The following is a 13,103-nucleotide window of genomic DNA, read 5'->3' on the forward strand; positions in this document are numbered from 1 at the left end:
TTTCCTATACGTTTCTGCCCGCAGGTTGCCCTGAGCAGTAATGGGTGGCGTCCGGTGGCCATACATGATTACGGTCCAAACGACGAGAAATCCTCTTCTCTGTAAGACCCGTGAGGCAGGGTGACGGAGGCATTCGGTTTTCCAGGCCGTCTCCATACACTACTCCTATGATTTTTATGGTTGAGGGTGATCCTACACTCATCCGTGAAGAGCACATATCACCATTGATTCAGGGCCCAACCATCGTGCTCCCTCGCTTACTTGTCCTGGGTGCCATGGTGCTTCGGGGTGACTGGAAGTGATCGCCATGGCTGCCTAATATTCAGATTCACATCCTAAAGACGATTGCGAATGGATTGTGCTGTAATAGCCGTGCCAGTGACCACCAGAAGGTCGTTGCTTAGCTGCGTTGCGTTGGCACCAGGGTTACTGAGAGCTCTACTCTGAAGCTATCGGTCCTGGACGGTTGTCATTGACCGTTGTCATTCTAGAAGAGGAAAACTGTCGATACACCCAGTTTTTTGGAAGCGATTCCAGATATGATGACATCAGAATGGTTCACCCCGAATACTTGGGTTACGTTCCGCATGGACAGCCCTTGCTCACGCAGAGTTACAACATAGGTCCGGTCGAATGGTGTAATCGTCGTACGAGGCATGCTGACACACTGACGGGATCATCCAGTTCGACGTGTACTTCCAACCTTCGGCGCGCAAGAGTGCGCTAGTGTTTGCATGAAATATCCAAGAGATGGCGGTGCCACCTGCAGCCCTGCTTCCTTGCACGAGAGTTGTATATGCAGTTGCATGAGGAAAAACTATAAAGGAACCCCAACGTTATGGGCATTCGTGAGAGGGTGGTGGTGAAAAACTTGTTTGACGTGTGTATACCAGAAAGAGCTAGCACAATTTCGTTCGTAGAAAACCATACGAATTAAAGATTCAGAGGTCAGCCCGTTAAAAGAGGAATTCCCAATAGCATTTCACTGAGCGAGGTTATTAACTTGACACTTTTTTCAATGTGTTTCGTTATTCCGTAACAAAAAAGTAGCATTCGCTACACGGGACACTAAACATTCAGAAATGAATTATACAGCAGCAGTTCAGAGGGAAACATGATTCTTGAAACTTGGAAATCCTGAATCAGATCACTTTCAATCATAGAGAGAATGACAAGATCAACAGGAATGTGCCATCGACTAATGCGAGATCGAGTATATACAGTAGGTTAAGGCTTCGTCCGATGTTAGAGAAATTCACGCAAGCAGTGAGGCAAGTGATCACGGTGAAACTGGCTCCACGAGGACACACTGGAGAGTCTTTCCTCCTCAGAATGTAAGAGTGCGTTGATCTTTCATGACCTATTCTCAACCTGCATAATACTGTATAATGGCCTTCCTCCGAGAAGGCTGAAATGAGGACCGCACCACAACACTTGTCCTTTTAATTGCTCACAATTTGCTGTATGCGTATCTCAACATAAGAAATATTCTACTTTGCACCTGCTAAATCGTAGAAGAATTATTTTCATCACTACTCTGTAAGACATTGATCAAACTTCACTAATACAATATTATATGCTCAGTTTTATGGCAATGTAATGTAATTAGTTTATATTCTGAGGTTCTGATTTTGATTTCTTTTAGCATGGCAATCGACTACGATGTTATCCTTCAAGAGCTGGGGCAGTTCGGCACCTACCAGAAGTACATCTACATCTTATTCGGATACATGGGATTCGTACTATCCCTGAATGCCATGAGTTACGTTTTTACAGCTGGTGACCTCCGCTACAGGTAAGTGGCTACAGAAATTCTAACAGTTGCAGTGACGTGGCATATCACAAAACTCCACGTATATCACAATCAGTTTTCTGTCATGGTTATTCCCAGTTACTTGATGCAATCCTGAGAGTCCACTAAAATCTAAAGCCACTCCAATACCATTCACAGTGTTCTTAACCAATTGCTGATACAGTATATCATAAACCAAGTGTCTGAAAAACACGTTACTTAATAATATAATTAAATGCCGAATAACTTTGACAGTATTTCACGTATCGCTTTTGACAAATAGTAGAATTTATAGTTTTATCGAGTCAGAGTATGCACCCTTCGAATTCAATTTAACCCTTAAATGCATATCATTGCATACGTGCAAAGTAGAATATAGTTGCTTGTTATATCTGCTTTATGATTTTACAGGTGTCCATTTACTTCTGCCTTGCAGACGAACTCGCTAGGGGTCACTGTGTATTAAGAAAGAACAATCTTTTATATTAATGACTTTTTCTTGCTGATAAGCTGAAGTGGTGTGAACTTTAAACAAATAATATAAAACACATAAAATGCTGTTTACCACAGAGAATTCGTGAGCCAGTACATCCCTAAGACTGAAGTCTGGCAGTAGCTACACTAATCGCACAGCTTTTCGTATACCGGTGCAAAAAACACACAAAAATCTTAATATTTTGACTGATCCAAATAAATAAAAATATATTAATTCTGCCAAATATTTTTTAAAATATTTTTCTGGTAACAATCTATTACTTTTTGAATGAAAAACCGTCGTATTTAAAATAAATAATAAATTGCGCATTTAAGGGTTAAACTACAATTTTTCAACGAGCTGTTCTATGATACAAATGTATGGGCACATTTCTCTTAGATGAATCCATTCGAAAGCTGTCAAATTCAGTCCTTGGATTTAGAGACGAGATTATCAAACTGTCTTTCGTGAAGGTAGTGATGTCATGCAGCTGAATAAACTATAGTTGGCGAAATCACTCTACTGTATGCTAGATGAAGAAGATATCCGATTCCACCTAATTCCTTGACTTCTTCGTAGCGTTTGTCGTTCTCAATGTGTAAGGAGCGTTGTCTTGCTGAAGTATAACGTGATTTATGGTAGGACTGGATAGTGTCGCCTCGAAATATTTAAAACCCGATCCAGTTAAGAATAAAACTCAACGTCAACCGTATGATTATGTGGGACTGATTCGATGTGAACATCAATTAACAGAACGCTGGGTAGACCTCGACGAACTACTGACTGAGGTTCTCTTTTACTGGGTATCTAATGACTTCTCTTCTCAAGATTTCAGGAAAGGAGCAATTTTTCACCTCATATTTCCAGAATCAGTCACGTAGGGTTTTCTGGAGATAGTTTGCACATATCGGCTCGTATTGGACATAGCTACAGTATATTCATATGCATGCATTCTTTGACATTCTTTTGAGAATTGTGGCAAATATGGCTTTGGAAATGTCAAGGTTCTCAGATCGTTAAGGGTGCTGACAAGCGGCTGTTCATTTTGTACGATGCCCAGACTTTCATTCTATACAACTAAAGGTCATCCTAACCGAATCTTGTCTTCAAGGCATCTATGTGAATCTTCTGAAATAATTAGTTGTTTTTCTAATGCTAATCTTTCTTTCATCTTCTGCTTCATATACCAGGCGTCGCGAGCGCCGTACTTTCAGCTTATAAATGTCCCGTATGCACTGGTGATGAATGGGATATATACTAACTGATTTCCACAGGGGCACTATTGCCAGCAGGCTGGTTACGTCAGAATATGAAGAAATAACAACCGGACGGTCGCTCTCAGCATGTTTCTCAGCGCTACTCGTCTAATGCAAACCCTTGCTTTAGCAAGCCTCGTTTTCGACAGCATAGTGCTAGTCTGTATATGGTACAGCAGCACTACATTTGCTGTCTACATATCGTCAATGGCTACTATGTTCATCAACGACGAATACATAGACATAATTTTAATCTATGGAGAATCTGGTCGGAATGCAGCCGAAGATGCACAGGAGTTTCCAGACTACCTTCTATACAGGTATTTGGCCGAACAAAGCTGCAGTTAACAGCTAATGGATCGTGCAAGGCACATACCAGCAGCCGGGACAGACCCGTCTATGGCAATGCTGACGTTATGCAGAATGTACTGCAAGACTTTGAACGCAATCCTTCACACGGTAAGCTGAACTTAACCTATGTGATGAAATACTACTACTAATACTAATACTAATACTACTACTACTACTAATAATAATATAAACTATAATTGTTACAATGTATACGCGTTGAATGTTACTTAGAGCAAAGACGAGCTGCAGATGGGCCGGAATTATCACGAACGTCAATACAAGGTTACTGAAGGAGAGGAAATGGCACCCATGTAAGGTGCACCTAGCCTACATCCGCAACTCTATGGAGACGATTTTGATCGCAGGGTAACATATTGCAAAGAATGGCCGCGGCATTACAGCACCATCCAGTGATAGATGTTACTTTCCGAATGATTCCATCGTCGAAATGTCCATTATTGGGCTCCAGCAAACCCTCACTGGGTTCAAGCAGAGCATATGCAGCTCCAGCAGGGGAGTTTATATGTATTGCGGTATTATAAAAGACTACGTCATTGGACCCATTTTTATTGCCCTTAGGCTCAACAGTAGGCATTATCTGAAATTTTAGAGATCGATGTGTCTCTAGGAAACCTTATAGAAGATATTTCACTGCAGCTAGTACTGCAACATTGGTTCCAGCATGATGGTGCACCATCTCACTACTTTCGAGCCGTTACGGAATATTTTAACGCAAGATATCCTGAACGGTGGATAGGACGGGGTGAACCCTGTCAGTGGCCACCACGATCGCCTGATTTCACCCCACTGGACGTTTTTCTGTGGGGATATGTCAAATTCATTCATTAATTCATTATTTATTTATTTACCACAAACCATAACAGTATCTATGTAAGACCCTACACGTAGTGACCCTTGACCTTTGAAATACCTAAATCCTAAACTAAAACAGTTATATACACTATTTACTGATAAAGTAACAAAGTATACCTTAATGTATACATATTCTCATTTACACAACCTTTCACTCCCTGTTCATTCTTCCACATATTCGCATGCATTTTCTCATCGCATGTGATTCCTAACACAACCTTTAACTATATTTACATTTCTACATTTAATGTTGGCGGGGATATCGTTTCAAAGCCGCGCTGAGCGAGCAAAGAAACCTAGTTTGTAGAACTTAGGTCGTGCAAAGGGGGCTATAAGACACAGCCCTTTGCCTCTACGGACGGAGCTGTAGGATAAGGAGAGTCGAGGGAATGGTGAAAGGTGAATGGCCCCTGTGAGGGACTTGTATAAGAAGGTAACGTCGCTTTGTTTACACAAGGATGGAAGGCAGGCAGCTGTTCTTGTTAGTGCGTTTGCATTTATCTCTACGCACCAAAGTACATTTTCAACATTTGTTTTCCATCTTACATAAGTGATACTGAAATCGAACTCTTCAAGCTTAATTTTCCAACGATAAATCTGAAACTTGGGTCCTTCAGAGTGATGGGACACTGTAGTGGTCTATGATCAAATTCTGGTAGGAAATGTCCGTAAAATAAGTACGGTTTGAAATGCTTGCAACTATCTACTATAACGAGCAATTCTCTTTCGATATGAATTATATAGAGATTTTACACAATTTCTTCCTACGTTAAAATGTCGAAAATTATCAACACCCGAAGAAACTGAAGGGACATTCGCATCAATTCGATGATCTCTTGACTTGAATGTGTGTGTATATTATAACGTTGGATCAGACGATAAACAAACAAGCAAGAAAACAAACAAATAGAGAAACTAACAAACAATTTGGGAGGTATAAATATAAACTGAGAGTACCATATCTAGCCCTGTAGCATTATACATTTAAAACCAATAGGGCTCACTCAAACATGCCTCTACGTTAAGTATGGTTGGGAGATATCTGCATTTTTTACATGTTTTAAAATGTTCTGATGATCACTTTGAAAGCAAGTACAGACTGGGAAGACAGTTCCTACCTACTTAGGAATATTTATAACACAATGTTTCTTTTTCTAGTTTCCCTTATATATGAATCCAAAACTTAGAGATTCATCCTAGTTTCAGATAGGTGTGTCTCTTTCAATTGTAAGAAGGGTCATCAAGCACTTTCCTGTCAGTCTCGTATCAAGTGTTAAATGATTGGTAATTAGAATATCTTCAATTTCTATTCATTTACTTTGATGCCCTCAGGTTGGTAGTAAAAATTCTCATAGCTGGAGGAGGACCAGTATGCTCTGCGTTATAGAACAAAAGTGAACTCCCATCCCAGTGGGTGATATCACTGCGGGATACGGTATGGGTGTTGTTCCACTCATTATCTGAACGTCACTGCGTGACACGTTAGGGACGTTCTAGATTGAAGGTTGTAATGCCCAGACCCATCTCTGCTGCCACTGGAAACAGAAGGCTGAAATCGAGAAAACCTCCTACTGCAACATCACAACAATTCATAGACACAATTTCCTATTTACCATAAAGTGGACAAAAAAATGGAAAGCAGAAACAATGCCTGCACTTCACAACTTCCTAGATACGAAGAAGAAGCCCCGGAATTTGAGCAACATTGAAGAAATTGGACAACTCTAAACAGCGTGAGGATAACTCTTGGAAGATTTGGCGTTCTTCTACGTAAGTTGGGCAAAATACATTCATCGGAATGCAATTTTGATGCAGCTCGGCTGACTATCTGACAAACAGTGACCGAATACCAACAAAGTTTATACCATGGAGATGCGGGTGACTTTCTGATGGCTATAACAACTGAATTATAAATTTTAGTGTAACAATTAAAGTAATTAATAATAGTAATAATATTAATATTGCTCAGAGGGCGCACTTTCAGAAATGAATAAGACAGAGCTTTATGTGTGAATTAAGACAGATGTGATGATCCAATGGGCTTTAAACTAGAGGAATAAACCCAAATATGCCTATCAAGCACATGTGGTAAAACATTGAGGACAGGAGAATATTACAACATACAGAACTTTTGTTGTCCTCGAGACATGCCACATAGTATGACGCTTCATGAACAACTCAAAGGACATGATGATGATGATACTTTTTGTTGAAAGGGGTCTAACATCTAAGGTCATCCGCCCATTTTAAGGACAGATATACTTGATTATTAATGTGTACTTCATGACACAAACCATCTATATGAAATGAGGAAAGGATTGTTTATAATAATAATAATAATAATAATAATAATAATAATAATAATAATAATAATAATAATAATAATAATAATAGTGCGTACAAAAAACTTCAAGAAATAGGAATCACACTCGAAGACATCCAGAAACATGCTCCTCTCCAGGAAAAGCTCCAGGGATATAAGAGGTTCCAAGAAAGGCCAAAGTTGAAAACAGGCAAGCAGTGGACTGATGAAAGAAAGGAAGCTCACAGAACGAGAATTCGTGAGTACTGGGGAAGAATTAAAGCTCAAGGATGCAAACGGTTGAAATAACGTGGTCCACAGCAGGCCGAAACGAAGGAAGAAAGAAGAAGAATAGTGCGTAAAAAACTCACATTTACAACCTCCTCTGTTCAACCTTGTGATGGGCATTGTTGCGGCAGACCAGCAACATTATACCGTGGGATTTTCTCTACGTTGACGATGCCATACCTTCCACCCAAATAAACTTGTGCCCCAACACAAAACCCGAGAGCGAAATAATTAATTGGCACAGTAGAGAGAATTGGACAGTTCGACGGAGTCTACAGTGTAGATCGGTGTAGATCGCTCGGCTACGTTAAGCTAAGCTTACCTCACACATTGGTTAAGCTAAGCTAACCTCACATTAGGCGTAACCTCACTCTGGGGCCTAACCTCACACCCAGTCAGGGGCTGAACCTCACACTTTGGCGGGGTCTTAACCTCACAGTTAGGTAAGAGCAGTGGTTTAACCTCACACTCTTGCTAAGAGTAGGGGTCTAACCTCACACCTTGGCAAAGACTGCAGGCTTAACGTCACGCTTACCACGCGTTAACCTAATCCACCCAACCCAACCCAACCCAACCCAACCCAACCCAACCCAACCCAACCCAACCCAACCCAACCTCGTTTAACACTAACTAAAAGTGCAGGCTTATCGTCACGCTGACCATGTGTTAATCTAACCGGCTGCCCGTCAGCTTATTGTTGGAGCTTTGCAACATCGCGCTTATCAGCGCAGATAACCTGTGCTATTTCGATAGTGTATTAAAATATACTAGTATTAGGGAGGAGCGTGAAAACAAACCTTAACTAAAAAATTCAATATCTCCTGAACCGATGGTGCTAGAAAATGGATTTTTAGCTTAAAATTTAACAACATTTATCCTCTAACGTTAGTGTAGATTTATTTATCCTCGGCTGTTTCTTTCTATGGTTTTGGAGTAAAAATAACTTTTGACGTTGAAGAAGTGTAGGAGGATACTTTAAATGACATCTACAGCAGTAAAAAGTATGTTGGGGTGAAAACAACCCTTAACGTAAAAAAATTAATAACTTCTAAACCGATGGTCCCAGAAAATTTAATTTTAGTTTAAAATTGATCAAAAATGAACCTCGAATGGGTGAAGATGACATACAATTGTTAATGTTAAACTGTAGAAGTATTTTAAGAAAGCAATAAAATTAAGTAATTTAGTATGTATACCGACTGGTTCACCAGCCCCTTATGTGTAGGAGATGGGCAACCCAAATAACATAACCGAAAGATCCTTATACTTTAGTTTATGAACACCAAATAACTTGAAATTTATGCTAATGGTCGAGAGGGCTTTCCCTACCTGTGTGTCATCACTGTAAATTGATCCATGGACCTAGCAAAGGAAAAACTACAATACACAATTCCAGGCCAAATACTAAGATCCATTCCGCAAACATGTAATTAATTGCGACTTGAAATAACACCGGTACCCGTGATGCGATCGAATAAATAGATTATGCTACGTGCTATGCAATGTAAAGAAGTTAAATTAACACTGTAAACCATAATTAAAGTTTAAGTAATAGAAATAACACTGCCGCTAATGATTTCTACAATATTAGGGAGCATTATATAAACGGTATAGAGTTGAACTTAGGCCATAAAGAAGCATGTACTAATATTTTTAGGATGCCTATGATATAAGCATTAGTTAGGTTACTTACCTCCGAAGAAAATAAGGGGCTGGTGAACCACCCTGTATATACCAGGCGGCTCGCGGTCGCCGTACTTTCTACTAACAACTGTCCCGCGTGCACTGCTGATGCATGGGATGCATAATCACTTGATTTCGAAGGAGTGCTACAATGTGCTGTATTGTGGATGGTGTCGTTTTACTACACACGTTACATAACAAGAGTGCATTTGTAAATACGCCAAAGGTGCAGAAAAGAAAATGTAATAACTTATTAATTTATACATGTGTAGACATTCCACTCTATAAAAGAGTTGTTTGTATGAGACAAAAAAAAAATACGGTCCGGCGAAATACATGTGTAGAAGACAGACCTCTGTTTGGAGATTCGGCTGCATTTTCACCAAGTTCTCCACAGATTAAAATTATGTCTGTGTATTCATCGTTGCTGAACACACTAGCCGTTGCCGATATGCAGACAGCAAATGTAGTGCTGCACACTAGTACATACACCAGTCTAGTACTATGTGGTCGTAAATGAGGATTACTAATCCGAGGGGTTGCATTAGACGGGTAGTGCTGAGGAACATGCTGCGAGCGACCGTCCAGTTGCCATCTCTTCATATTCTGACGTAACCTGACTGCTGGCAGTAGTGAAAACCAGTTAGTAGACATCCCACTAATCATTCGTACGTGTGGGACATTTACGGGTAGAAAGTACGGCGCTCGCGATCAACCTGGTATATATATTTACAATCTGCTTTACGTCGCACCGACACAGATAGGTCTTATGGTGACGATGGGATAGGAGAGGGCTAGGATTGGGAAGGAATTGACCGTGGCCTTAATTAAGGAACAGTCCCAGGGCTGCCGACAGTGGAGTTCGAACCCACTATTTCCAGAAGTTTAATAAATATACATTTACCAGATATTGTAACAGATATTGTGGATGTGGGCATTTTCTCAAGGAACTGGAGTATTTATCGTAGTGACAGGATGGAAACGGTAGGGGGGAGAAGTATTCATACCGGTGGGAGAGGAATTTGTAAGGATGGTAAACACGAAATTCTAGGTGTCAAGCTCATCTCTAAGGATGATAGGCAACTTGATGTTTTTTGGGGGTGTACAGAGCTGTGAATGGTTGCACTGGCGTTGATGTGGAATTGTAATCAGCTGTGTTTCGAAAGACACAGAAAGGAATGTGGTTGTAACAGGTGATCTCAATTTAACAAACGTTAACAGGGAAGGTGAGGCAAAGGACAGAAATAATGACCAATAAATGGTAAATGAGTTAATCTGAGAAGGAAAGCTGAATCAGAAAGTGATGGAACCAACTAGAGGGAAAATATACCAGTCGTGATGCTAACAAAACCAGACACACTGAACTGATAGATGATATAAGTAATCCCGAAGCTGTTTTTGTCGTAGTTTAAAATAAATGCAATAGAAGGGAAGGGTGTAAAAGTAGGACTATTAGAAAATACCATTATTTGATAAGCGAGGCACTGGGGGAGATTTTAAAAATCAATTATGGTCAACAGAAAAGATAAATAAAAATGTAAACACCCCGTGGGATTGTTTAAAGCAGTTGTTGAAGAGTGAGAAAAAAGGTAATTACTATTAAATATGGTAGGGAATGAGGTAGACCCACTCTATTATAACAGAGAAATAACGATATTAAGAAGGAGGTGACAAAAGCATGATGGCAAACATAATTGTCAGTCATACCAGTTTTAGGAAAAATATAATGTATAGATACTTTAAGGCAGAGAAAGGTTGTAAGAAGGAAATTTTGGGAATCATTAATGAACGAGGGGAGTGTACATGCGAGGATTTAGAAAACGCGTAAGTATTCAGTCAGCAGTATGTTAAGATAGTTGGATATAAGGAAAATATCTAGGTAGAGGAGGTTAAAGGTGTTGGCGACATACTGAAATAACTGACAGTGAAGTTATTTGTAAAAGGATACAAAAGTTAAAAGCTAGCAAAGCAGCTGGGATTGATATGACTTATTGAGATGTACTAAAGGCATTGGTTTGGGATACAGTACTGTATGTGATTACTGTTTACGTGTAGCAGGTATACCAAATGAATGGAGAGTTGCTATGTTAGGCCCAGTGTACACGGGAAAAGGTGATAAACATAAAACGGACAATTACAGCCCAGTCATCTTGACATGTGTTGCATATAAGCTCTGAGAAGTCATTCTTTCTGATTATATCAGACACGCTTGCAAATGACCAACCAGTTTCATGGAAGGAATTTCGGGTATCGGAAAGGCTATTCCAGCGAGGCTCAGCTTCTACATGTAGGAGATATTTTAGATTCAGGAGATCAAATGGTCTGTATCATTAGTGACATTTCCGTGGCTTTTGATAGGGTAGACAATGGGAGACTATTGACGAAAGTGTGGGCATTGTACTAAACAAATGCGTAGTTAATGGGGGGCTACATTCCTAGAAAATAGAATTCCGGTAATTAGAGTAGGTAAAACATTATCAGACATTATATGACCCTGTAACGATTAAGAGGGCTGTCCTGCAAGGCAGTATTATTAGACCTGCATATTTTCTTTCGTATATAAATTATACGAATCAGGAACTGAAATCACAGATGAGGCTTTTCGTGGATGATGTTATGTTGTATATAAATTAGTTACAAGATTGTGAGCGCCTGCAAACGACCTCGACGGTGTTCTGAGTGAGATGGAAAACCGACAATAGTATGAGATTAAAGATCAGGTTGTATGTTTCACTAAGAGGACAAGTTCTCTCAGAGTTAATTAGTGTTGATGGGTTGAAAGTACTTCACGGGGATCACTTTAGGTGTTTTATAATAAATTACCTTAATAACTCCACTTTCCCCAACTGTTTGCGCCATAGATCAAAGAGGTTTTAAACAATGTTTAAAGGCCTCTTCATATGATTATGAGAGTATTTGTTAGTTGTAGAAAGGATGTAAAGGAGTAGTTTTATAAGTCTCCGGCAAGAACCCAATTAGTGTGGTTCCAGTGTATGGGAGTCACGCCAGGATTGCTTGATACATGAACTGGAAAAAGTCCAAGGAAAAGCAGCTCGATTTGTTCTGGGTGATTTCCGATAAAAGAGTAGCGTTGCAAAAATGTTACGAAGTTTGGGCTGGGGAGACTTAAGAGTAAAGAGACGAGCTGCTTCACTACGCAGGATGTTCCGAGCGGTCATTGGAGAATGGCATGGAAAGACTTTAGGAGGCAAACAAGCTTGAGTGGAGCTTTTAAATGTAGGAGAGATCATGATATGAAAATAAAGTTGAAATTCAATTGGTGCAAATATTCATTTATAGGAAGAGGAATTAGAAAATGGAGTACTTATCAATTTATAAATTTCCAAGTTCTTTAAAATCATTTAAGAAAAGACAAGCTAACAACTGATAGTGAATCTGCGGACAGTCCAAAATGCTGATCAATGATGACTGTTGATTGATTGATTGATTGATTGATTGATTGATTGATTGATTGATTGATTGATTGATTGATTGGCTGATTGACTGGTTGGTTGGTTGATTGTTTGATTGATTGATTGATTGATTGATTGATTGATTGATCGAGTTCATTCCTGAGTTTTTACTAATTCATTCCTGCCATTTTCTCCATTTGTTTGTGCCATGTTTGAAAGATAATCAAAACAGAAAATACCAAGTTATATATCATATTAGGCAAAGAGTGGTGGGAGCTGTATTACGTCCATTGAAACGATCTATATCCACTCGCCTTTTATAAAATTACACCATTGATAGTTAATAATAGAGCTCATTCAATGTATTAATGTACTATTTAAGAATAAGTACGTGGTGTGCTAAAACTAGTTTATGTAATTCATTGTTATCCTAATATACTTATAGAAATATTCAAGTAATATCAATTAACAGTATTAGCAGAGTCTAGCATATCATTATGTGATAGCGCATTCATACGAAGGAAGAAAACCTATCGTATTTGCTAATTGATACAGATTTGAATGTCTTACAAATCAGGTTCTTACCTATATGAAGAAATTTAAAGTAGAAAGATAATATCTACATTTATTTTAACAGTACAGAGAAATGTTGAATTTTCGTAACTTAATT

The 13,103-nt window shown here is 39.3% G+C and overlaps 1 protein-coding gene across 1 annotated transcript in view; it reads left to right on the forward strand.

Moving 5' to 3' along the window:
• Positions 1 to 1,242: 1,242 nt before the first annotated feature.
• The window catches only part of LOC136864442 (organic cation transporter protein), a 112,216-nt gene continuing 100,355 nt past the window's right edge, over positions 1,243 to 13,103 (forward strand). Inside the window, exons 1-2 of the mRNA XM_068225764.1 lie at positions 1,243 to 1,334; positions 1,646 to 1,795. Of these exons, the coding sequence (XP_068081865.1) occupies positions 1,243 to 1,334; positions 1,646 to 1,795 (242 nt within the window). The remainder of the gene's footprint in view (positions 1,335 to 1,645; positions 1,796 to 13,103) is intronic.

The sequence above is a fragment of the Anabrus simplex genome, chromosome 1 (assembly GCF_040414725.1).
Source record: "Anabrus simplex isolate iqAnaSimp1 chromosome 1, ASM4041472v1, whole genome shotgun sequence".
In the NCBI taxonomy this organism is placed as follows: Eukaryota; Metazoa; Arthropoda; class Insecta; order Orthoptera; family Tettigoniidae; genus Anabrus; species Anabrus simplex.